The following is a 27,893-nucleotide window of genomic DNA, read 5'->3' as shown; positions in this document are numbered from 1 at the left end:
AAACCTTTTAGCCAAATGCTGGCTGTTCACATAAAATACGATCACGCAAGTTTAAATGATTTAAAAAAAAGGGCATGTTGGAATTAAGATAGTTATACCACATGAGCTTTGCAGCATGAATTCTCAGATCTCTTATCCCTAATCCCAAGAACAAAATATCCAACTACTGCAGTAGGAAACAAAGAACCATCTTTTTTAGAGGAGGGAATTTACTATGTATCTAATTCAAGAATATATTTTTGGAACAATAAAAATGGGATATTTTTGAGTACTAGAAATCCAGAGGGAAAAATGTACTAAATGCAAAGCATGCCAGAAAAAACAGATGGATGTTAGGACCCATTGTAATAAAGAAAAAAATGTTCTAAAATGTTAGCGATTGTCCTTCTGTTGTCTGCACAGCATTGTGAGAAGTCAGTTGCTTCTCCAAAGGTAATAATATTGAACCAAAAGCTGATTTTACAAAGCTAAAGAGATCATAATTCACAGTCCAAGGTCAATCCATGAATGACTTGAATAAAATGGCACCATGAAAATCAATCTGAGCTGGACAGATATGCTTGCTATCTATAGGCATTATTGAGTCTGGTTTGTTTTAAAATCTCTTCTCTCTATAGTAATGTGGTTTTGAGTCTGTGAACAAACATACTTACAGCAATGAGTCTTTAAAGATGCATTTTTGAAGGAAAGATCTAGATGCTAAACCTTAGAAACATTATTTACCTTACTCCTCATAGTAAGTTACTTTTTTTCTGGTTAAATTCAGTATTCTTCTCCTCCGAACACTAGTCTTTGGAGGCTTCTCCTGCCATCTTCTGCACTTACTCAGTTTTGGGGTGAAACCTTGTATTTGGAAGATCTGTAGGAGACCAGATCACCGTTAATATATTTGCAAAGGTGTCCCCAGTCTCCTGCTGCTGAAGGGCTTCCTGGACTGTCCTATGGACCGTTCTGCCAAACAACAGACTGAGGCAGGGGCCTAGACCCCTTCAGCTCTCTGTCACCCAACCAAGCCAGTTGTGACTGGAGTTGTGACGCCACTCCTCGGTGCTTTTAGCAACTTGGATTAAACAAATTTGGGGTATCCCTCTAGTCTCTAGCACATGGCTGCTTCTTACCATAAAAGTTACACTCAAAAGCAGAGCCATCTCCAAGCCAAAGCCAGAAGAGCGGAGCCTCCTCCCCTCTTGGCATGTCCCCCTGCCCCAGTTCCTGGTGCTCAGGGAAGCTCGCATGGATGAGCATCATTTGATATAGGAATAAAGCAGTCATTCCTGTGCATGTGTGGTGGCCTCGGGATGGAGAGAGGAAGCGACACTTTAGGCGGGAAGGTCTGTGAGGCCAGGAAGAAACCACGGAGGGAGGCTGAGGGATGGCAACAGGAGCACAGCTCCACTCCCCAAACCTCCTACAACTCTCTAAAACCCCACTGATCTTTCCCAGGGCCCCTCTCCTCTAAGGATCCTCTTCAGAGAAATCTGCTGCCACGAACTTAAATTTTGCCTATGCTGAGAAGCAGCTGCTGGCTCCGAGGAAGGGTTAAGGGCTGAAGCACATAACGGAGGAACTATCTTCTCTATATTTAGCTAGCGTAAAGATCAGACCTCCTGATGGGCCTCTGTGGACATGGTGATTATATATGGACCAGAGTGACTGTATGTACATAGCCTGTGCATTAGCAGGTATCTTACACTTCTAGCACTGTCAGTATGCAATTTGTCTAATTAAAAAAGCAACAGCACCCTATGTTCTTATTCACATACACACTAACACAACTGTAATCCTAAAATATCAAGCCAGGGACATTAAGAACACGTAAACAAACAAACCCATTTTGGTTGGCAGTCCAAATAATCTGTGACGGTCATGGCAAATCTCAGTCCAAAATGCAGAAAGCTGTTGGTTTTAATGAAGGAAACTTGGGCGGGGAGCTTCACTAGCTTGCTGACCGCAAGCTCAACGCTTACATGGCCAACTTGAAAAAGTCTCCTCTGTTACTGCAGCAGCTACAGACCACTCAAAGAACGGAGAGAGAGGAATTATGTATATCCCCTGACTGTATTAGTTTGTTATAGACCATTTTAGCAGTGCCAGCATGAAGAAAGGCAAACAAACAATACTGCAGAAATCAAATTCATCTCCAAACAGGCACTTCACATTGGTAATGTCAAAAAAAAAAGCAACTTATCCACTTTCTGAGAAACGAATCAAAAGCTAAAAAACCCAGTGACTCTGAACAGCCACAATACAGGAGCTCCAAATAAATGCTTTTATAACAGAAGTTGGCAGTGTTAGCAATTCAAAACCACGACTGTTCAGTTTCTAGGAGAAAAGATGCATAGGAAGTAGCACGGTGCCCACACTTTAACTTGCTACTGATGTGGAAAATTCCTGGAAGTGAACAAATTTGAGAGCTTTAAGATTGATTAACTATTTTGTGCCAGAGGGATTTCAGACCCCCAGATTGCATGTAAGGCAGGTGATAAATAGCAGTGACTTACTGCAAAGGGCTGTGGCCTAAAATGTTCACTTGAAGATTAAGAATTAGGGCTGGGTGAAACGATTGTGACAAACAGTAAAATTGCCGAAAAATTGAGTTCCAGCAGGTCAGAAACTATCTGCGAGGTGAAGTCAAACTTAGCGAGTAGTCTCAGCTGAGAAAACAATTCACTAGACATACTTTTCTTAAAAAAAAAAAAATTAAAAAGCATTAAAAAATGCAATGGACAAAGTATTTGATTCTGACCTGAAATACTAGTTTTCAGTTTGTAATAAAAAATTAATTCCTCAATTTGCTATTTTTATTCTGTTTTCCCTACCCCACTTGTTAATTATTTTGTTCCATTTGAGTACTAAATGCAAAAAATCCCTTTTTCAGCCAACTCCAGTAGACGCAGCTCTTCTTGCAGTAACTGCTACGGTAATTACAAGCACAAATCTACTGAAGCAGGTTACAAGGAGAGCTCTCCCCAGAAGCTGCATTGCCAGCTGCAGTGCAGATGTCTGGGTCATTCCTAGCCATTTAATGGTCACATCTGGATCTGTGATACCTGCTGATCAGACCGGGTTTTTGCATACATTTTACATCCTTGATTCTTTTGTATCTGCATCACTGTTTGCGAATTCATTTCTTACCTTTCTAGAAAATCCCATGTTTCACCACCCTACACAGAGATTTGCCCATTGTATAAATTCCTACCTCATTCAAGAACACAACCTGTCCCCTTCCAGCTGGTGTGTATTTAACACCTTCACTGCCAGAGCCTAGGTCTGCCTCTATGCATTAGCAAAATACAGAAATACTGTTTTTAAAATCGTAGCATCTCATGGAACATCAATGAAAACATGCTGTACCAGAGACAGAAAATACCAAGAATGTCTAGTTTAAAAAAAAAAGAAGAAATTATTCACCTGGTTAAAATTAAAAAACCCCATGCCTTAGGAAACTGCACAGTTGTTATTTTGACAAGATATTAGACATGATTTGCTCACAGTTATATCATCACCTTTAGGTTTAAATCTAGAGGCCTAAAAGCATGACAAGATATTTTTTACTCAGGAGAATTCTTGTCCCATCTGCATTTTCTTCTCTTGAAGTTACTGAGATGCACATAATTACCCGGAGGCTAAATTTGGACCATAAAGTGATAATCTTTTTTTTCTGTTGTTGCTTTGTAAGTTTTTCCACAGCAAAACAAATGGAATGTTACAAAGAGGCTTATTACATCAAATAAGGAATTAGCAGCAGGAATCAATAATCTCCAAAGTAACAAAGATCCTATTTCCAGGCAAATACTCTTAACTTCAAAATAAACAAAAAAACCCCCATGAAACAAAACACTTCCAGAGGGACATTCAAACCCTATGTGCTACGCCAAACAGGCTGCAGCCTTTCTCTTCGTCTTCTGCATAGTGTGACATCAGCTTTTTACATTTTCTCCCCAAAGTTTCAAGGGCCCAGTTCAACCCTACTGAAGTTTCTCCACTCCTAGTTTTCTGACTAATACCAGGTGCCTGTACTCTTGCCTGCACATTCCCCAGCTCCCCCTGACACTTTATCAATCTAAAAACCTGCTTCATTACCACAATCTAGCTGCTGGGGGGAGACCAGTATTCTTTTCATTATTTTCTTCCTTAATTAGAGCTGATGTTGAACTACGGAGGGGGAGGGAATGCCCAATGACATCTTCCATCTTCTTTATATAAAATGAGAGAGAAACCTGTTGCTGGCCCAGCTGACCTGAAGAGTCATTTCTCCTTTACACTTCAGACACTTCACTTCTTAAACCCCGTTGGGACAGTGTTGTAGATGTCTTCCCTGTGACATTAAAACCTGTATCTTTGCAATTGTTTGTCCTCTAAAGAAAGACTGCCTTAAATTAGTGATTCTTTTCTGAGCTCCTTACTGGTCTGAATAGTTTATGTAGCTGGCATTCAGGCAGAGAGGCTGAAGAGAGTTAATATTTAAAACATTTTGTGTGCAAGACAAGCGAAGTATGTTTGTTCATGGCTGCTGACATGCCACAGGAGAGCCCTGGATTTCCCCGCAGGGCACACTCAGATGCCAGGACTGAAATACCTCTGTCGTGGGCTTTCAGTGCCCTGGTTTTGCGGCATCCACTTGTTTTCTGCATATCCAGCTGCAGTGAAGGCATGGGGCTTGGAGAGAGGTCGCAAAGGGAATCAGCACAGTCACCCTGACAAAAATCCCTTCTCAAGATGTATTGATGATGCACAAAGTGTTCATAAAACTGGAAACTGCACCTACTGCTATGAGAGGCTGCAGATTGGTACTAAAACATGCTGGCTAGGATGGCCTGGGCAAACAGATACAGTGCCTGCTTCCCAGTTCTGCTCAACTTCATTACTAGTTTTAAACGTGCAATTTCTCATGCATCAGCATTGAGCCAAAGTAAAAGCATACACTCTCTCAGCCCCTTGTTCCAGCCCCCACGGGCCCCCATGGCCACACAGACATGTGGACTTGTGTTTTGCTTTACAAGCATACTGAATTTACATCTGTACCTTATAGTTTATTGGGTGTTAAGCTCACTCTTATGACTGGAGATTATCTAGTGCTAATAACAACTTTGCTCCTGCTTGACAGCAGTGGTGCTCTGCTGAGCCCAGCTAATGAACACCACCTGCTAAGGAAGAGGGGGGGGGGGAAACGTCTCACAACTACTACACTCTGTCAGCTTTTCAAACTCCGATGAGCAGTGTTTTTGCCAAAATGTGCATCAAATACATTCCTCCATCCTATTTCTTACTAGAGCCATTAGAACATTGCTGTACTCTGCACTATTGGAGATCATTGCTGTTTGTATAGATACCAGAGAGCACCCTTGCAGGCTGGCTGGGATGTTTCTGAGAGGAGCAAGCTGCCAACTCCCCGAATTGAGAAAGAACAATAAATTGCTGTTTGTTAACTCTGGATCCACCCAGGGACAGAAAATCTTGAAGGCGAATCTTAAGGTTCTGCTTCAGATAGCTAGCAAAGGAGAAAAGAGCTATACAAGGGTGCAAGGAATTTGAAAATCTCTTGGAAATGAAACTGGGACTCTGGGTTTTTTTTTTTGCTGTGGCAGAGGTGGACTGAGGGGATGGGGCGGTGCAGGGCTGAGCGAAATACTTCTTGAGGGAAGTTGGGCGTCTGGAGTTGATTTCCATGTGAATACAGCGTGCCTATGAGATGTTTAGAAACTGAGTCCTGGTAATTTTTTCCATGCAGAGGAGCACAAGGAGTTTGGTCTCAAGGGCTAACCACATACTCTCTTGGAACTGAAGTGAGCTAGAGACTTTTATGGTCTACATGTCATAGACAAGCATTCGTCAGAGCTTGTGACCTGGCTAAATTGTCTGTGCCGGCACAGCCATTGTGCAACAACCCAAAGCAGGAGAAATTTGTCAAGCATTGCATCAGAATAGCTTTATGAGACACATTCACAGTAACCTTAGACTGGGGGGAGTGCAGGGAGTCAGGATTTGGGAAAGCCTGAGACGGAACTTGGCCACTCTGGAGTGCCAAAGGCATACAAAAAATCAGCCAACAACGTTGTGCACTTCAAAAGGCAAAGATGTTGCTAACACACAAAGACTTTGTCAGCTCTTTTGATGCCTTGTGCTATCACAGAATGGTGGAGGTTGCCAGGGATCTCTGGAGGTCATCTGGTCCAACCCCGCCCTGCTCAAGCAGGGCCACCTAGAGCCAGGACTGTGTCCAAATGGCCTTTGAATATCTCCAAGGAGGGAGACTCCACAACCTCCCTGGGCAACCTGTGCCAGTGCTTGGTCACCCTCACAGTGAAAAAAATGTTTCCTGGTGTTCAGACAGCACCTCCTGTGTTTCAGTTTGTGCCCCTTGCCTCTGGTCCTGTCACCACTGACAGAGTGGCTCTGTCACCACCGACAGAGCCTGGCTCTGTCCCTTTTGCACCCTCCCTTCAGATATTTATACACATTGATAAGATCCCCCCCGAGCCTTTTCTTCTGCAGGCTGAACAGTCCCAGCTCTCAGCGTTTCCTCATAGGAGAGATGTTCCAGTCCTTTCATCATCTTCATGGCCCTTCGTTGGACTCTCTCCCATATGCTCGTATCTCTCTTGTACTGGGGAGCCCAGAACTGGACACAGCACTCCAGGTGTGGCCTCAGCAGTGCTAAGCAGAGGGCAAGGATCACCTCCCTTGACCTGCTGGCAATACTTTTTCTAATGCAGCCCAGGATACCATTAGCTCTTTTTTTCCTGCCAGGGCATGTTGCTGGCTCATGTCCAACTTGGTGTCCATCAGAACCCCCAGATCTGTCAAGCTGCTCTCCAGCTGATCGGCCCCCAGCATATACTGGTGCATGGGGTTGTTCCTCCCCAGGTGCAGGACTTGGCACTTGCCTTTGTTGAACTTAATGAGATTCCTGTTAGCCCATTTCTCCGGCTTGTCAAGGTCCCTCTGGATGGCAGCTCGACCCTCTGGTGCATCAACCACTCCTCCCAGTTTTGGGTCATCAGCAAGTTTGCTGAGTGTACACTCTGCCCATCATCCAGATCATTAATGAATGATGTTAAAGAGGACCGGACCCAGTACTGCCCCCCTGGGGTATACTGCTAATTACTGGCCTCCATCTAGACTTTGTGCCACTGATCACCAGCCTCTGGGCCTGGCCATTCAGACAGTTTTCAATCCATCTGCCCATCCAGCTCATATTTCAACATCTTCACTGTGAGGATCTTATGGGAGACAATGTTGAAAGCCTTACTGAAGTCTACATAAACACTATCTACTGCTCCCCCCTTGTCTAGCAGGCCAGTCATTTCATTGTAGAAGTTCATCATGTTGATCAAACATTACTTCCCCTTGTGAATCCATGTTGACTACTCCTGATGACTTTCTTGTCCTTTACGTGCCTGGATATGGTTTCCAGGATTAGCTGCTCCATCACCTTCCAGTGATAAAGGTGAGGCTGACCAGCCTATAATTCCCTGAGTCCTCCTTCTTGAATATAGGAGTGACATTTGCTTTCCTCCAGTCTTTGGGCACTTCTCCCAGTTGCCATGATCGATCAAAGAAACATCAAAGAAAATAAAGATGGCACTAAATATCTTTAGTACTGCTGGGTCAAATTCATCCTTTCAGATATACTTTTATGCTGAATAGTGAGGCAGCATTGTTCTCTCTTGAAGATTTTAACACATGCCCTAATTGTTAAAACACGACATGTCTAGTGACAAGTGCACAGAACTGAGAGAAACGCAAGGTACGGTGATGGGCAGGTGGGAGAATCAAATCTGAGTCAGTCAAGTGTGCGCAACTTTCAGGGAGGATGCTGAGACAAGTGAGCCGTGATGCCTAGTATTCCCCTACTGATGCCTTGCATTTCCCTATCACTCCAAAACCCTTCAGACTGAGGCCAGGTGCTGTACAGTATCTTGAACCGGGGTGGCGTGGAGGCGGGCTTCTAGCACTACTGAAATACAAGGAGGAACAAGACAGAATAAAGACTCTGAGGAGAAGAATTAGTCAAGACAAAGGGAAATAAAAGTATCTCCCAAAAATGTGTCACACATGATGGGCTTCAGAGGCAAAAATCATATCTTTTGACTGCTGCAGAGCCTTTTTTCATCTGTCATGTTACATTAGAAAACATGATGGAGCCCTTAACTCGCTGGAATTAAAACAGTGCAAAATGTTGGCAGTTCTTCTAACTGCAGTACAGTAGTAGATTTTCTTTGCTAGTCTGAGGGGGAAGATGAAATGGATGGTGGAGTATCACATAGCTCTATGATCCCTGCAATTGTTCAGGTCTCTCCATCTCAGCATATATGTCTGCCCAAACAAGGGAAGGGTTAATGGTTTTGGCCCAACCCGAGCGTGAAGGACACCAGACATTTACGCTCCATTGTTAACTGGGAAAAGGGAAGGAGTCTCTGGGGATGTTCTGGCCCTGGAACATCAGCCACTCCTTCTCCTGAAAGGAGCAGAGTGGGGTTTTGGGATCAGCTGGAGAATGCCCTGACAGGGAGATTCAAGACGGCACCAAACTCCGGCCAGGGAAGTTGCTCCCCACTTTGACACTGATGTGCAGCTGCAGTGTGTCCATAAACCTGACTCCAAACAAACAGATTCCTGTCAGAGGGGCTGCCTGCCCTCTTTCTTTTGCGGCTGAAACCTGGATATTGGGGCAGGGAAGTCCTTGCACGGGGGCAGAGAGTGCTCTAGGAAAGCCAGGGACCGCAGTTCCAGTGCTCCAACTTCCCAGTGCAGCCAAACAGGCCAAAGGAGCTCGTTGGTGACGCTGCTCGCAGGCTTAGCTGGAGGTGGGCCAGCTAATGGGGCCGTGAAAGACCTTCATGGCAGATGGCCAGGGACCTTTCCCTGCAGCTTCTGTGAGGGTCTCCTGAGGATAGCATTTACTTGCAGTTTACATCTCCCTGTGCGCTCCCTCACAGGGCCTGGGTGCAACCGAGCTGCCATCTGCCACCCCACCAGGTGACTGAGGTCCCTCAAATGCTGCCGTCCACCATCCCACCAGGTAACTGAGGTCCTCGTGCATGTGCAGGAGAAGGGGCCCTGGTCCAGGCAGCGTTCCTGTTCCCCAGTGAAGGAGCGGACTGGTGCCTTTGCAGCCCCTGCTGCTTGAGATCAGGGTCTCCTGCTTGCAAGGCTAGCTTTTAAATCAAAGCCAGTTGATTGCAGGGAGGCAGGAAGACCGTTTCTGTCTTGATTACTGCAACAAAGGAAATCGTGAAGACTTTTCCAGCATACTGGAAAACTCAGATATTCTGTAGGATAGATAGCCCAGCCTGATGTTATAGATGGTTGCTCATTTAGCAAATGCAATATATTGAATGCTTATTTTATTAATTACTTATTAACCATTAGTGTTGCTGCCTCCTGAATTCAGGGATGTCAGTGAAGAACCGGGTTACTGAATTTACCTTGGTGCTAACGTGCTTTCCCCGTAGTTTGCTGGTTTGAAAATTATTTATCATCAGAAAGGCAAGCAATGAATATTACAGGCTGCGTACTTAGAGACACGTTGATGTGGTCTACTGCACGTGAGAACACTTCCATTCCACTAATGTTATTAACATAAATGGTAATTTTACATGGTCAGGTCTGAGCCTAAGGACTTCGTTTAATCCCCACATATGATCTGTGCAGTTCTTATAAATCCCTGAAATATGAGCATAATTCTCATCCGTGCTTGCCTCTAAAAGACCAGTTGTAACTTTTCTGCACATATCCAAAAAAAGTCTCTGTTCATCTCTAAGTGATCCTCGTGTTAACACTATATCTTAGGGAAAACATGCAAAATTCCAACTTTACGTAATTGTTTCAGGTGTAATGGTAAGTATATTCGCATCCTTGGTACATTTGTCCAAAAGACATTTAATCCTATATAAAACAAACATATAAAACATTAAATCCTATTTACCACAGGGCCAACTCTTCAAAAAGTCACCTCTATTTACTCACATACCACAACCTGCATATGGAACTCCTGCGTTTCTGGACATAGAGAGATGACCATGCACACAAGTTAGACTTACTTCTCTAGCAGTCCTGCTTGTGCTCACAGTAATAGTCACAGTGCACATATATGAGCACATACATATTTAAAAGCTGATTGGAGTCAGGATAAAAAATTGGTTTTCTGTGTTTGACTCCTTTACAAGGATTACCTATGTTAATCTCCCGCACATGTGTTGCCAAATAGGCCATAATACACCGAAGGGGAAAAAAAATGCAAACTGTAACTTCTGAGAGAGGTTAAACATTTTGCTCAAAAAGCAATTTCTCCATTTTACAATCATCAGCCTATAAAGTGAAATTTATTCCTGTCAGTCTGCTTCTTTTATCTACTTGTACTGCCATCTGATTTGTTTCCTTTACAGAAATTACAAGGTCATCCAAGCTGTTGTGATTAACTCCCCACAATCAGCAGACACAAAACATGAAGATTTATGGTTAGATTTTTTCAAGGTGGAAATTTATAAGCTAGTTCTTAATGGAGCTGCCCTAAATTTGTCAGCATTAACCAGCAAAAGAAAAAAACCCAAACAAACCACCCTTGTTTTCTTCTTTTAAAGCCAGAATATAATATTTAGAATCAGCTACTTCCTTGCTTGTGTCTGTTTCACCTGTTTTTATTAATATTTGTCATTCTTTTACTCAAAAGAGAGCACTGCATGGACTCCACGCGGCCTCTTGTTTACTGGAGAAATAAAAGACTATTTCTATTACTGACATATGTTATTTCATTACTGCCACAAGCTTGCATTATTTCACCAAGAATTATTTTGCCCAGCAGAGAAACGTGGCTTCCTCTGAGGTAAAAACTGACAGTGGTTTGACAACTAAAAGCAACACTGCAATCAATTCAAGGCAGAAAATGAAGGATACCACACCCCACTGAAACTGCAAAGGAAACTAAGGTAGACTAAATATATTTGTCTTGGCTGTGTTGACAGCCTGAGTTAGACCTCAAATACAGACTGTGTCAGGGGGCTGAAGAGGATGGGAAGCATGAAGCGGAAATTGTAACCCCATAATGTATTCTGCCTCGGCTTCTGCAGAGAAAGGATGGGAGAAACAGATGTTGCAATGACAGCGCGGAGTGACTTGCACTGCTTCCATGAGAGCAGGCAACGGGAGCAGTGACAGACCCCAGGAATAACAAATACCTTCCCGGGCTGGCGACATCTCTGATTGAAATGAACTTTTGACATGGAGAAAACACTTTCCATTTCATGAGTGGCCACACGGGTGCCTCCGGGGAGACCTTGCCCTCAAATGCCGCTTCCTGCTGCCTGTTGCCTACCATTAAGAGCATTCCTCTCCTCAGCACAACGTTCCTCCTCCTTTATAGTAACATAAATAAATTGTCTCTGCACATTCGGAGCCCCACCTTCTAATACGGAGAGACGCATCTGCCCAAGGACAGACTATATCCACTCTGCGAGGCTTTGCTTTCATACATAGCAAGACATCTGCTGGCCCCAGTTGAGTGAAACTGGTGGTGGCAGGGGTTCATCCCGAGGAGAGATCACACTCCAGGGCCCATCCAGATCATAGGTTAAGGACCTGTTCATCCCACAAATGAGGGAGCATGTAGAGGTGATGTGTTTTGCGGTGACATTACCCACCGTCACCTCCCCTTTCCCTTGATTGCTCCATTGACCTTTTGCCATAGCAAATTACTCAGATGAAGCAAATTCATGCTGTTAGTTGTTGAAAATCATATCAAAACAATAGTAATAGTATCATTCTTGATGTTAGACTTGTCTTTTTTTGTGATGAATGATGATGTTAGCTATGAAAATTCCTAATATAAAGAGACAAGTCCAAACCATGCTCAGAAATGAGGACCCTTGTCCTACTGAAACACAGAGTTAGATGTCTAAAGAGATCCTGGTATCTGGGTGGTTTCTCGAAAGCACACAAACTTTGCTGGCAATGAGAGTTTGTCAGCTAGTGGAATTTTCCAAAGTTCATAGGCACATATGTACATTTGGACACCCTAACATACCTTAAATATATATATACATATATGTGCGCATGTGTTTCTTTCAATGGCTTGCCCGAGGTTGGAAAGCCTGGGGAAGATGCAGCCTTCCCAGAGCATTTTAACTACAAAGCCACCCTTCCTTTCAGCATAACAGAGCTCGCTAGGATATCAATCACAGAAAAGAGGGCTGACAAGGGACTTGAGAGCCCATCTCCCATCCGTACGCCCGCACAGAACCCAGATCAGTTCTGCTCAGAGTATTTATTCCTGGCGGTTGAACCCAGATGTGTAATGATAACTCGGTTTAAGCTTGTCGCCCATAGATAATCACCCGCTTTTGCTGCCTTCCTCCTGATGCTAAGGGCAATTTAGATAGCTTCCTTGGGATTTTTCATAAATGTACGGCCTCCTCACAAAGCTAAACTAAAAGGGAAAAAAATGCTGTTTTCCCTAGGTACCATCGCGGCTAAACCCAGGCTCAGCCTTTTGCAGCTTTTTTCGGTCACCCCCGTTCATGCATCTAGCGCTGTCGCATCGTCCCCTCTAATCCAGGATTTAGATGAGCTTGTTTATCACAATCCCATTTTCCGTGTGATTTATCCCCAGCACCCCACACGCGAAGAGGCAAGCTCCACACACACACGTGTGCGCTGCTGTTGGGGATGAGCTCTTGCTTTAGGCACTTGCTTTTCTCTCATTAGTGGAAGCTAACAATAAGTGTGAGAATTGCAGACGTCAGAGGTAATTAGGAAGAAATTATTTCACGTTACCCAACAAAATGAGATCTGTGAATAAAGCCTAATCCTGCTGTCTGCCCATTCTTTTTATCCCTAAATGACTTGGAGATGGGGAGGGCACAAAATGTCTCCACAGCGCTGGATGGGGAACAGCCATGAGGAGATTCAGCCGTGCTTGACGGGGGCCATCTTGCTGCTATCCTCTGACTGAATAAACCCTCCCCTCAATGGGACTGCAACACTGTTTAAATAATTAGCCGTTTCAAAAAGCTGAATCTCCTCACAGCCTAATTTTTTAGTAAATAAAAACAATCACTTCGGACTATTCCGTCCCCTCAGGCCTCTGAAGGTACTGCTGTGCATTTTAACGACTGTGCAAGCCTTACAGACTGACCTTTCCTCAGCACTGGTAATATCTCTGTCACCTTCATGGTGATGCCGAAGATGCAATCCTTTTCCCAATGGTCCAATTTTTCTACTCTTCTTTCTGGTCTCTCCTTCTGTTTACAAACATACTCTATTGCTCTTTCTCCGGAATGCAGAGGGACACACCGACAACTAGCACCTGATGTGAACAAGGCCAAAAATCTCACAGCAGCCTCATGACATTTTAAAAATCAATGGCAATTTTTTATACTTGTGGGAATTCACCAAGTTCATTTCATCACAAGATTTCTGTTTCTAGGCAGTATTTTTCAGTACAGCTGAGGAAGATGCAGTATTGATCAGGGAATGCGTAGAGTAGATTACCTTTCTGATCGAGGTAGTAGGTGACCATCATCTGTCAAACCTGCTGCTCCATAACAAAGATTTATGTCTTTTCATGCCACATTTTTCAGTCACAGACATCTCGGTACTATTTCCAAAGCATCAATGGGACTATAAACACATCCAGCAGGTCTGCATGTCCGTATCTCAAGGGTACGTATTTACAGCCATATGCACACAGGCAGTGTCTTTGTGATCTATTTCCATACTTCCTATCCTTTGCCTCATGATACTTGCAAGACATTATTTATATTGCTTCAGATCAAGATTTTCCACTTGCTGGTGTAAGGACAGCACCCCATAAGGTACTGTAGTGAATAAATCTAGGGCTATACAAAAAACAATGCAGAGCACTACTGTATATCTGACAGAGGAGCCTGCCATTGATTCACTGCTTTAAAGCCAGCGGAACATATACAGTGTCACACTCACAGGATTCAGTCGAGCAATGGGATGTCCATCACTCAAAGTCACAAGAGAGGCAAAAGGTAGCGTGTGGACACTGAAAGAAGTTACTTTCCTCTTTATTTCTAATTTAATTATTTTCTATTTAATTATTTAGTTAATGTGCAGAGGGCTGCTCCCTGTCCTCATCTCTCGTTGCTTTCACACCAGGCATGGTCTTGGGCTAAACTTGACTCCTACAACTGACAGCTTTTGGCAGCAGCACAGCACAAAATCTTACTGGGCTGCAAAATCTTATTGGGTTGCCTGTGGCACCTGCCAGTGATGGGTAGCAGTCCCCTGACATGCACTGCTCGCCTGTGGACAGCCTTTATGTATCTCCTTTGCCTTGTGACCTGCAGCCAGCCTGCCCTCTGCCCTGAGCTGGCTAGAAGTGTGCTGATGAGACAGACATGACGCTGACCAGTAATAATACTGTGAATACCAACAAGTTCCCTTAACATTGATTATTAGCAACGTGATGATAATAATACTGGATTACCAGATTTTTTGTATGATTAGATCATCCTATTCCAGCAGGTGGGAAAGCCAGGATAGAAGCAATTCAGGGAAAACAGATAAGGACACTGCCATGCATTCTTGAAAAGCAGTGGACCAAAATCTCAGCTTTAATACTCCTGTATCTAATTGCTAAAGAGCACCTTCACTAGAGTTGGGGGGTTAAGAGACTCAAAAAAGACTTGAGTGCTTTTGTCGTGGTTTAACCCCAGCCAGCAAATAAACCCCACGCAGCCGCTCGCTCACCCCCTCCCCCCCCCCCCTCCAGTGGGACGGGGGAGAGAATCGGGAGGGCACAAGTAGGAAAGCTCCTGGGTTGAGAAAAGAACAGTTTAATAATTGAAATAAAATGAAGTAGAACAGTAGCAATAACAATGAGAACAACAATAACAGACTACACAAGCAGGCGATGCACAATGCAACTGCTCACCGACCGCCGACCGCGTGTCACGAACAGGGGGCGAGCCCCCCCACACACCTGGTTTTTGTACTGAGCATGATGTCACATGGTATAGAATACCCCATTGGCCAGCTGGGTCCACCACCCCTGCTGTGCTCCCCCCTCCCGGTGCAAGCATCACCCAGCAACAGCCAAAGCATCAATGGGCCATCAACGCTCCTTTCACACCGAACCCAAAACACAGCACACCCCGCAAGCTACTGGGAAGAAAGTTAACCCTGTCCCAGCCAGAACCAGGACAGCTTTAGAAAGCCTCTGTTGTAGGATGCATGGCAGATCAGCCATAGTCTAAAGACACGCGTTGTCTCAAGGTATGGGAGAGACTTTGTGAAAGACACGCAAAGAAACCAGGTCTTCCCAGTTTAAGGGAGTGCAAAGTCCTCAGCAAAGTCTGGTGTAGTTCTGTAGCTATACAGAAATATATAGATACATTTTCTCTAAAGCGCTCTTGTGCTTACTAAATAATATGTTGATTGAGGAAGTCTGTGTGGTCTCTTATGACCACCATTATGATTCCTTGGTGAAACAGAAGTGCAAGGACTGGTACTGAAGCACCCATCTCAGTAGCAGGGGACAATGGTCTGCTGTGCAACACCCATCAGTTCTGGCCCTCCTCCTCACCAGGGGCTCCTGACAGGCCATGCCTTTATCATTGCCCCTGAGAGAACCTCCAAGCTCAGATCCAGAGCCTGTCTGAGTCCTTGCTTCACAGTCATAGCCCAGATATGCCCCACACCTCTCACCCTGATAGTCACTAAATGCTAAATCCAGGTCCTCCTGCCTCCCGCTCTATCCTGAATAATCAGGGATCACTGCTTCCCAGCAGGTCCAACACAGCCAGAGAGACAGATAGAAGGCAGAAGTCTGTCTTTTCCTGCTGCCTGCTAACTTTCAGAGTCCTGTTTTCCCTCCTGTTTTCTCCTTTCTGTCTTACGGTCACTTACACACACTTCTTGAGCAGCTGTGCAGGCACCAGGGGATAAAATGGAGGAGGAGTTTGGGAGAAGCTGAGCAGGCAAAAAAAAAAAAGAAAACCATACCCCCTTAAGATTTACTTAGCGCAGAAGATCTGCATTTCAGAGTAGAAGTTAATGGAGTTGCAAGCAGCCAAGAACGTGGCCTCCAGCATCCATTTCCTATCCCCAAGTCACGTGTGGTTATGAGCTGGAAGTTCTGCATCTTAATTCACTATTTTTGCTCCTTGCCTCATAGTAGGTATCACATTTTGGAGTAGTCCATTCTGGTTTGGTTAGAGGAGGTGGTCTTCTAATTAGTTGCTGCAATTGCTGTGTAAAGACTGCCCAGAAATAGTCTATGCTGCAGTGGCCTATTCATGTGGCTGGAATTCACGTGATGTGGGATCTCCTGCCTTTGCTAGGACATATTTTGCCATCTTGGGCAAAATGCTCCATTTTTGCTTGGATCTACATGTGCTGAGCCATGATACAGGATACGCACCAGCGAAGCACTACATTCACGTGAAGTGTTTCTATGATATGCACAAAGGTGTTAATTTGTCTCATGGCTGAGCTAATATTCAGGTACGTAGTCCTATAAGATATAGTCTCTGCAGCCTTACCCTTACAACTGGTCTGGTGTAAGTCAAGGCACTGTTCTCAAGGCATGGGAACAGGCGACATGGTGAAGTCTGCTCTGGAGTCTCTCTTCCAGTTGCTGGATGCAATAATAAAGTCATAACAATTTTCTGGAACTAACTGGAGGTTCAGAGGTTCCAAGCTACATTTAAACAGGATCTGAACAAACAGTTCTGAGCCAAATTGATTCCTGGTGCAACACTAATAAGGCTGGAGGAACTACACCTGGGATGATTTTGGTCCCACACAATATGTCAATGGTCAATCTCTCAATATGCCTGGCTACAAGTGTCTTTAAAAATGACGTTCTCTGTATAGTACTAAATTCTGATCTGCCAAATGTGGCAGCCAATGAGCTCTTCCAAACTAAATACTATGAGGATTATGCATAAATGCTGAAGTATCCTAATCAGCCTCTTGGTGAAAATTAATTGATCCATTACAGACAATAACTATTTGCTGAAGTTTTTATTCTGCATTTTTTACTTCCCTAAGTAGCATATGTGATTTCATTGGCTGGCTATTTTAAACCATAGGGGACCATTGGTGAAACAGTACAAATCCCTCTGAAATCCAAAATTGCCAGCTGCAATTATAGTCTGCATCTAGCATCTTCTCTAAGGACTATAAATGCTTCACTACTTTAATTTTGCTTGGCATTTGCATCACTGTATGACAATTACTGAGCAATGGCAAAGGATGGATTCAATAATGAAGTCTGGACAGTAAAGAAATACTGTCCAAATTGAAATATTCTCTCTATTTCAATCTAATATTCATCAGTCTGTGCACATGGATACATCACATTTAAACACAAAGCACTGGTAAGACAGGTACCTTCCTTTTTGCTGCTGGAATGTCTGTGGCCTTTTGCATATTAGAAATGAGGAAAGTTGTTTTCTCCTCATATTTCTTGATTCTTTTTAACTACTCAAAAGGATAACATACTAGTAAATACCAGTACTTAAAAGGTCAGACTGGCAACTATATTATTCAGATAAGGCTTGTGAAATTCTACCAATTTCAGTGATGTTATGCTGGTATAAAATGGGAGTGAAACAACAGTGGCTCAGCTACTTTTTGAGCTCGTATATACACAGTTTTAATTATTTGAACTATTTGTGATTGCCCCTAAGTCCTAGCTATATTAGAAGACAAGATCAAGCATTATACCTCAGACTGAATGAGCAGAGGTGCAAGTGGGGAAACAAACAACATCACTGTGAGAATATGGGGCTAACACAGGAAGGGTTCTGGGTATTGCCAAAATTAGTCTCCCTTGTTAAAAAGAGATATGCTGAAGAAACATTCTTTAATGGGGAAAAAGCAGGTTTTGGAGAGGTGAGATATAAAATATTTATAATAAAAAACACCTGGGGCACAGTGAGTTGTGCAGAGTCAGTGTTTGCAAATGACACTATTTACCTTCATCAGACAGTGCTGTAAAACTTCTGAGAGACCTAAGTAATTTAGGCAAATGGGCAACCCAGTGGAAATGCTGTTCAATGTCATTGCAAGGTCAAGCAGTGCACAGTAAGATACGCTAAGAAACAAAAATTTCAACTCTTCACATGCTTCAAAAGGATTCAAAATTAAACATATAAGCACTGGGACCTTGCTATCATGTGCTGCTCTTTGGGACCCAGAGCTCCATGTGCATCCGTAGTCTAACAAGGTATTAGGCTGAATAAAGACTGGACTGAAAAATCACAGTACCAGCAACAGTGCAGCGCCATCTTGCATAGTTTGGGTATCACTGCTGAGACCCTTCAATACTGAAGAATTAGACAGGACTTGAAGTAGGCTACGCATGACCCAGCACAAAGACTTTCAAAGACAGACTGGAAAGATGTGGTTAGTTTATTCCAAAGAGGCGATAGATGAGGGCATGGAAAAAAACGTAGATAAAATGCTGAAAGAGGTATTTACCAGGAGCTCCTATTCTTCAGTATAGTAGTGGTGTTCCCCCCTCATCCCCCCCACCAAAAAAAAAAAGGAAAAAAAAAGAAAACTCACAAGGAAATTCCCAACAACTGGCTGGTCTTCTCCTTGTGGTTTTCTCAGAGTCACACTGGAGGGCAACTAACAGCATTCACCAGCTCTGCATACCACCAAGTTGATAACGTAACGTATTAAATTGATTACAGAAATCATGGCTGGAGCACAGGAGGTTCTTAGATATTTCTACCTGACCTCAGTTTACTAATTCTTGACAGAAATCTTCCACATTTAATGGCCACCCCTCTATATCCCATGCCATACAGAAAACCAGAACAGCTGGTGAGTAACACTGTTATGAAGAAGAAAGAGTCTAGACAGGGTAAATCTGTCCAACCTGACCCAACAAAAGCAGGTACTGAAGGACGTAAGTATTTTGGATCAGGAAAAGACTCAGCTACTCACAGGAGCTGCAGTCAGAAGCGAAAGTTATACCTCTGCCCTTTGGCCAAACCAATAGCCTATCAAATGGCACCTGCAGCTACAGTCCAAAATGTCATCAAAGCTGAACATTTCCCAATGGTGCACCGAAAACAACCAAATCCACAGAGTTCATGCTGATACTTAACACAACCAAAGATCCCATAGGATATGCCAGGAAAATGAAATGGGGCGTTGTATGGGAAGTTATATTGGAGCAGAAATAATGTCTAGAGTCTTACCCGCCCCCCCGGCTTTTCCTCTTGAACATTGTGAACAATTAGATCTCAAATGTTTACAAACTAAGGATAAAATATGCATCCCACCACATATTTCCAAAAGCAAGAGTTAGAAAAATGTTTGTCTCCTACCTTGTTAACTTTGTCCCAATCTGCTGCCTAAGTTCAAGCCTCTCTTCATCAGTCTGCATGGGGAGGATGTTCTTTTCCTCCAGCTCTCGCTTGGAAGGCCTGTTGCTTAGTTTGATTGCTAAAGAGTCCTTCCTGCAGACTTTCATTGCCAGGGAGCCTGTGGGAGAGAGGAGAGGCTCTGCCAAAGGAGGTGTCATCATTTCATTACAGCATGCAGCAGGCAAAGAAGTACTAGCCAAGGGACGATACTAGGCTCTCATTTACATTGGTATGGACTGTGGGAAAAGGGGCATCAATTAACTTCATGTGCTCAATTAACCTCAATTCATATCATAATAAGGAAAAGCTGAATTTGCTAGGTATACAGGAGAAAGAAATTAAAATATTGGTCCATAGAGGGGAGTGGAGAAGAAGGGCTTGTTTCAGAATTGCTAGTAGCATCTGTAGCTTTCTCTAGCACGGTGTTTCTGAACCATGTAATGGAATGAATAATTCAACCTCAGAAACTGGGTGGGCAGCAGAGCTACAGCATGCGGAAAGAGAGAGGTATCCCTCTCTCTTGAAATGTAATATCAAGACATCCGAGCTCACACTAGAAGGAATCAAAATCAATCAGAAGCAGCACAGATCTCTATGTACATTAACTGCTGCTGCTTCTCAGGCAGTGACAGTGGCAAAGACACTGTGAAAACCAGTGGCCTTTCATGGCTCAAGCTTGCTTTCCTCGGCTTGCATCCAAAGCAGTTTGAGCAGGGAAGACAGACACAAGCAGACAGAGAGACACAAACCCATTAGAGGTTTTGGGCTTTGGCAGGAGAGTACGAGATAGTGTAGTTCTGTTCTGTTTCTTAGTTTAAGAGCAAAGATTGCTTAATTTCACTTGCAGGGTAAGGGAGGATTCTGAGGAGATGAAATATGCCTATTTGTATGTGTTTTAAAAAGGGTGTTGTTTGTACTGCTCCCAGTTTTCAGAAGAAAAGAAATCCAAGGGCCTGAAACTTCAGCTCGACCTGCAGGATGACAAGCAGTTGTCATATGCAAAGTACTGTATCTCGTCTTCATGGCAGAGTCCTATGATGCCACACCGAGGCAGGAGATGGGTTTTCTCAGAGAGGTCAGGAAGGGGCCACAGGTCCCTCTCCAGACTGTAATTGCGATACGGCTATCAATTAACCTCTTCTCTTCTTATCTGAGCCCAATTCTCTGATCGTGATCCCTTTCAAAGTATGTGCAGACTTACGATCCTGACATGATTTAATACTTACTGTATATAAAAGCTCTGATTCTCTATCGGTGGCACTTATTTCATCCTCCTGAAGTAACTCTATTGAGCTGATCTTGACTTAAGCCAAAGGCAGCGCTTCCTACACCATGGACACTTGGGAACATGAATCCAAAAGTCAATTTGGAAGTGAACTAATATAAGCCAAAAACAGTCATTTGAATTGTGTCTGAGAGCTACCCAGACAGGGATTCATGTGGATTTGGGAAATCACTATAAATTCGTACTACTTGTTATTTTGGATTAATTTACCAAGCATCCCCATGTAGTCAAGCCCTGAGAGATGCAAAAGCCACGGTCAAGAAAGAAGATTCATGGGCCTTGTGCTTCCCTTGAGAGTATTGAGAGTTCAGAGTAAAAAGTAAATAAAGGAAAGGAAAAATGAAAAGTAAAAGAAAGGAAAGAAAAGGAAAAAAGTAAAGAAAGGAAAAATGAAATGAGTCTTACTTGTAAATAATGAGTTATCCTCATCTTCATCTTCCTCTTCCTCTTCTTCCTGTCTTGTGTAGAGGCAGGAAGAATCTTCATAGTCGGTTTCATGAGGCACATTTTCTTTATTGTCATCGCATTCGATCACAACAGTTGGCACTTGTCTCATGTCTGGAAGGCCCCCAGGTCCTGTTTTTGTAACAGTGTCACCTGTGTGTAAACCAGAGCTGTTGGGAAAGAAAAACAAATAAATAAACTAAAGGAAACAGCTCAATGGAAGACTTGAGTTGCTTCTCTCACTGTATTTAGGAAAGTCGTGGTCTTTCATCCTTTTCTGAGAAGAAACGAGGACAGAAAGATCTTCATGACCAGCAAGACATCTAATGAGTTTAAACTGAGTACACATTAGATTTAAGGTACAACAGTTGTTAGGGAGAGGTAGGACAGCACGCAGGCAGAAATACTGGCAGCCAGGACTGAGAATTAAAGATCTGTGGCCAGTGCAGTCTCAAGGCTTAGTGGGAATTTCACCAGCTACTCACAGAGTGACGATAAGCACGTCTTCAGCCCGGTGCCTGTGTGACCTCTCCACTGGCGTGCAGGCAGTAAGGAGAAAACGTCTCACTGAATGCAAAAGGTGGAGTAAGAGAGTGGGAGGAAGGAAAGGTATAGATTGTAGAGGAGGATTGTAGAAAGGCAGAGGGAAAGCATGACTTGCACTCCTTGGGCAAGAAGATGTTGATTGACTTGAGGGGAAGGCAAAGGCACAACTCTCTGAAGCGCAGGGGACCGAGCATGTCAAACTGGGCTTGGAGAAAAGAGGCTTTGGGAGTTGGTGAGAGTAACAAGGGAGGGAGGTGAAACCTGGGAGGTTTGTTTGCTGTTGGCACAGTTATATGTTGTGGGGGCTGCGGTGATGATATCCCTTCTCCCGCCTCGGCTCCTCACTCCAGCCAGGTGCTGGAGATCAATCTGAATTGGAGCTAACATCATATTTCTTTTGTCACATAAAGTGTGATTGATCATTTCCTGCAGCTTACTAGGTTGAGACCTGCACTCAGTACTGCTACCATCTAGCTCTGTTTATGTGTTGATTTCAAAGCCCTTTACCAAGGAACATACCAATACAAGTAGGAACACGAGGAGGTGAAGATCAAAGGCAAACAAAAGGTGAAAGGAAAAGTCAGGAACAGAACCAGGTTTCCCAGCCCATTTTTATCTAAGAGCTCATGTTGCTTTTCCAACGTGAAATGAGAATGGGAGACTGGCAGGCAAAAATGATGGCTGCTCAGGTTTATTTGTGAGTCAGCAGAAACGGCCCTCTGTCTTAAGTCCCAGCTGAGGCAACAGCTGTGTGAAAGGTGGGGAACATTTGCCTGTTGGACACCCTCTTTATGTCAAATTTCCATTTTACTTTCCAGAAGAACATAGGTGTGAAACCAGAGGCACTGGCCAGGTTGCACTTGCAGCACACAAATTTGGGTCTGACTTTACCGAGGGCTGAGTAGCCTCAATTCCCCTGAATATTTTAGCCTGCTCAGAATACCAGAGGCATTCTGCATCTTGAAAAAATGTTGTATTCTTCTCTTTAATTTATTTTCTACTGAGTCAACTTGAAACATTTCTTTCTTCTAACCCTAAAGTTAACATGGACTCTTAAATGGCTGCCAGATAACATCCCAGAAAGCCTTTTTAAAGGGTACTTCTGGGTATATAATGCTAGTACACAATGTGCTTAGGGATTAAGGAGAAGAAAAGGCTTCAGATCCTGTGAGCAAACCATACCATGCTGCTATTATCTTTGGCTTCAAAGAATTCATTTTGTTAATTGCAACATTTACTATTGCAGACAATGAGATGCATAGCTTTACTGGATGCCTTGAAGACAGGAACTCCATTTTCTCAGTGATAGTCCATGTTCTGTACCACAAAGTAAGAGAGATTCATGAAGAACTGGCTTGTGAATTTTTGTATTAGACTTCAATGAGTTTGACCCAAAAATTTTATCCCAGAAATAGTTTTAAAATTCATCAGATGAATTCTTCTAATGACACATAAATGCATTACAGTCTTTAAAAAATTTCAACCAACTTAATTTACTGATACGCTTTAATAATTTTAATTTTATGAATTTCATTTTAAAAATCTGTTTTCTCTGTAACCTATTTTTTGTGTAACTCTTTTTAAGAGGAAAGGTAGGAAATTCAAATGCCTGGAATTAAATTTCCAAGAGAACCTAAAATGCTGTGAAATTCTGCTAACACTGCTAAAAAAAAAGGGAAATAAAAAACTTCCAATGGTGAACACAACCACTGGAATATTCAGTTAATTTTAAAACAATACATACACAGTGAGTAAGTACAAGTTCACTAGGTCCCTTCTGGAAGCACAAATGAAGGGAGCAAAATGTAGTTCAGCATCCAGGACCATTTGGTGCTTCCCTGTTCTGTGAAGGATGTATGCAGGTTACAGATGCATCCTTACGGGCGTGCACATAGGGTAGCAGATATCAAAGTGGTTCACCAGTTTTAGGTTATCAAGCAGGTATCGGATGGCAACAAGATGACAAATTACCACAGAGGATCTTTATTTGAATTAGTGATCTAGAAATAGGCGGCTTCTCATCTCATTGTAATTTTTCTGAATCATCCAGTTTCTTGACAATACTACTTTCTATTTTAAGCCCCTCATTTTTCCTGGTGTTTTGTGTTCTTCTTGATTAAAATCAGCCTTTTCCACAGCATTTTGACTAAGTCAGCTGTCTAAGCAAAGCACTTATGAAATACAGACAGTACTGCAGTATACTTAAGAAAGACAAATCAAGGTCACTGGATATTTCCATTGTGTATAAATTCCTCTGGGTCGTTAGCAAAAACCCCACATGGTCAGGTGGCCTACACAACAAAATTTTTTAGCATTATTTACCAAAAAGCACACTATTGTTTCAAACAGTCCATTTTAAATCAGCTTCACGTTTTGCAACAAAATTAGAGAACAAAGCTACAGCTAAGCAAATACTTGTTTTAAGAAGATAAATGTATCTTAACATAGATTTGAATAATTCATAGCTGACTAGTACAAGCACTTGCAATTACTGTTGCATCACCTTTACGTGATCAAAACAGCAAAAAAGTTACACCATTATAGCTTACAATGTTTCTAGTGAGAAAATTTTTTAATGAAAAGTCAGAATTTAAGCATGTGAGTGACTCATGGTACAGACAAAATCAAAAAAGAAGAAAGTGAAATCCCTCCTGTAAAATCTAGTGGGAAAAAACCGCACGCTTCTCCTCCGTCATCCCAGGCTTTTTGATTTTGGAATAAAGAGTTACATTTTTATCAGCATATTTTCAGGTCCACAGTACACTCTTCTGTACTTATCAGTTAAAACAAAAATCTGAAAAAAACTTCAAACCATTGTATCCGCATTTCTACAATACAGGCATATGTGTGAGAGACAGAGAGAAGACAGAGCTATAAATATTAAGTGTTTCTATCCTTAGGCAATGCTAAAGTTTAGACAAAAAGCAATTCTCTTGACAAGTTTTATGGAAGATAAATGTTTTGTGACTCAAATACATTTTATAAGATTTACAAGACACTGGCAGGAATGTCTAATGCATTTCATTTCATAAATCTACAGTCTGAAGCTGAACTGGGTGTCCCAGAGGAACTGGTCTCACACTGTCTTTTTGGACACAGCCATTTTTCACTGCTCTGCCACAGATGCAATTCTAGCCTGGAGTGAGGTATTGCTGCTTACCAGCTCTTTAGTACATACATTGAACAAACTGAGGCCTAGATTCAGTTGCTAGTGTACAAGAGCCCACAGAGTAATTGAAATTAATTGTCGTTTTACCAGACAGACTGAGAACCATAAGGGCAAGGCAGAAAATAAGGCTATTTCAGATCAAGAAGCTGCCTCCCTAAGTCAAAATTAAAGATACGTTCCAGCGGCACAAGAGGGTTTCTAAAGCTTCTTTTGCTGCTGTTCATGGCTTTTGGGCACGGTCTTTCTTCTCAAATTCATTTCAGCCAGGAGGATGAAACCTTCTGCGGCTTTTGGTGGCAGGGCTTATCAGATTTTCAGCAACTCTTAAAATGCATTCTGATATGGTAAAAAATGATGCCCAAATCTAGAGTTTTACTTATGCTTGACACATACCCTTTGGGCTGAAGGGGAAAGTCGTTTGCAGTAGGGCACAAACTGGCAACAGAGGTTGCAGAAAAAAGGTTACGTGGAAATTACACTCTTCCCTGTCTCAACTTAATCTATCATAAAGCTGGTAATTTATCAGGGAAAATAGAGGCAAACTGGCAGCAAAAATGACATGTCATAATAGTCATACTATGACAAGGGACAGATTGCCCTTCTGAGAATAGGTTATGAATAGATATTACGAGTGCCAGAAAATGTTTGCAATCAAAAGCGTTAAGTGTGCAAATGAACTTAATGCTCTATAATGTCTGTAATAAAACTGAATAAAAAAATCCAGGAATTAACTGCCATTTTAAGTCATAAGAACAACTGGGACTTGAATAGCTATTACACGCTTTTAATGTACCTTAAGACATTAACTTACTAATATGCACTAGATCTAGGTGAGGCAGTAACATGCAACCACTCCTGCAGAGGGGAAAATAGAGGTAGAGAAGCTCAGTAGCTTTCTCAAGGTCAAAGACAGCAAAATAACTTCTGGCTTCCAGGCCGGTACAGAGGGACAGCTCATTTTTCTCTGGCAAGCTTCTGGCTCATTAGCAAAGCACTGATTTCAAGTATCAGTCTTCAGAGTATCCGAATTCCAGAGACCTCACCTGTGAAAGCAAAAAATCCAGACCGCTAGAGGAAGGGGATGTTTTAGTGTTTCATTGTTTGTTCCTGTCACACTCACAGTCCTGGCAGAGAGGAGAGTTGTGAGGTCTAAGAAGAGTTTACTGGGCAAAATGTGGAATTGATACAAACTGGTTATGGATTCAGTGAATATCAATGGAGTTTAACCAACTTGAGAAGCTTCCACTGCACTAGGAGCAAGGAAACTAGACACAGGGAAGAAAAAAAAAATTCAAGGGAAAAAAAGACAAAATTTAGAGCAGAATACTGATCTGCACTTGTCTACAGGATCCCCCCGTATTAAAAACAAAATACTACTCTAAATAATCCCCCAAATTACCAGACTTACTGCAGCATTATGGCAATTATTCTATAATGTTCCAGGATTGTTTCAAGATAAAGACTGAGATCAGTAAAAATAAACGCTGCCAATGAACTTAGCATTCCCCAGAAGGTGCCTCAGAGACTTGTCAGGCTCTCTCATCTCCTCAAGATTACTGACCCAACAACAGTGACCCAGTAGCATGTTATCTTGGAAGGAACAGTAAAGCTCAGGATCTCACTGCATATCCTATGCATGCAACAGATGTGAGCACACTACCAATTTTTAAATAGAGGAAAGCAGATCTAGGATCTGTGCAGTTTTAAAAAGCCCTCAAGACTTCTGGGCTGAAGTGTCCAGTGACAAATGCTGTGGTATGATTTCCGCTGGGTTTTAATCCAGATTTTATACAATTATGGGAAAAGAACTACTGTCAAAAATACTAGAAAACAGCGGCATTTGGTGCAAATAATCTTCTCCCAAGTTAAAAACATATATTTTAAAAATCTGCACAAATTTTCAAGAAAAGCTGGCAAATTTACTAAGATCACAATGTGGCATGAAAAAGCAATTTAAGAATTTAACAGCAAGTGTCAGCTCCACAGACCCTTTTACCTGTAAATAGTATGAAAATAACAATCGCTGTTGCAGAGGAAACAGTCATCACCTATTTTCTCTCTTGTGAATGCAAACGTTATTGATTTGTTTTGACTAGGAGAAAAACTGAAGTACTCAATACTTTATTTCACGATTGAAATAATAGTTAATCAACACAAAAAGGCCACAAAAATCAACTGTCTGCAATATCATGAACTAGGATTCATTTTCATTTAAAATGTGAAATATCAGTGCCACAACCTTTTCTTATTTTCTTCTCCAGAGGGAGGCAATTGCTTCGTACCGGGAAATGAATCCTTGCTTATTCAGTTTTTAACAAGCAGCAGAGCTTCAGCTTCAAATTAATAGCTAAACCCAAACAGCATCACCTTCTTTAAATCAGTTAAACGTATTTGTAGACATAAACATGATGGATGCCTAGAAATTGGAGCATTCATTGCTGTGGGGCAACAGATGCCACAATGAAGTCATACTCTGAGAGATGTCACTGGGCTGAGGATAACAAAGTGCCTTCTGCATGCAGTGTGAGCCAGACAGTAAGACATCCGACCTATGCTGGGGACGGCATGGGCAGCGCAGCCCCGAAGGAGCCTTTGGGAGACAGCAGCTACCCTCTGCGCTCGATGCACCGAGCTTTGGGGTGATGCAGATGCATCTGACCAGCCCTGCCGGCAATGTGAGAGGTAACTGGGTAGTCACTGGGCACAAGGGGGAATGTGGGTGCTTTTTCCAGTCCTACCAGTCCCCTTTTACTGATGGGAGGAGGAACCTCCCTCACAGCCCTAACAGTTTTCTCCCAGCAGAGATTTCCCCTGCGTTGCAGAAACATCAGCCCCTCCTGCTATAACCACAGAGGTCTCGCTATCCTGGTACTAAAATAAGCTGGCAGTGTGGGACAGCCTCTGGTCCCCTGACTGTTTTTCATGCGGTAAGGAGAATCTGCCATCCCCAATCCAATTCTTTTTAACTATGAACTATAATGAAGGTAACATTATCACAAAGAGGTATTGGGGCAAATCATTAGGTCTGTTAGACCAAATATTTTCACTTCCTGTCTAAGAGAAGGATTATCTGATGCTCCTAGAACAAGCTGGC

General features: G+C 42.8%; 1 protein-coding gene across 2 annotated transcripts in view; it reads right to left on the bottom strand.

Moving 5' to 3' along the window:
* The window catches only part of PHACTR1 (phosphatase and actin regulator 1), a 313,153-nt gene that overhangs the window by 32,134 nt on the left and 253,126 nt on the right, over window positions 1-27,893 (bottom strand). For both annotated transcript variants that reach the window (XM_075142705.1, XM_075142706.1), the window contains 2 exons: window positions 21,046-21,254; window positions 19,317-19,473 (listed from right to left, as the gene is read on the bottom strand). In XM_075142705.1, the coding sequence (XP_074998806.1) occupies window positions 19,317-19,473; window positions 21,046-21,254 (366 nt within the window). The remainder of the gene's footprint in view (window positions 1-19,316; window positions 19,474-21,045; window positions 21,255-27,893) is intronic.

This window comes from Calonectris borealis, chromosome 2 (genome assembly GCF_964195595.1).
Source record: "Calonectris borealis chromosome 2, bCalBor7.hap1.2, whole genome shotgun sequence".
In the NCBI taxonomy this organism is placed as follows: Eukaryota; Metazoa; Chordata; class Aves; order Procellariiformes; family Procellariidae; genus Calonectris; species Calonectris borealis.
This window is presented reverse-complemented; position numbering and strand designations above follow the sequence as displayed.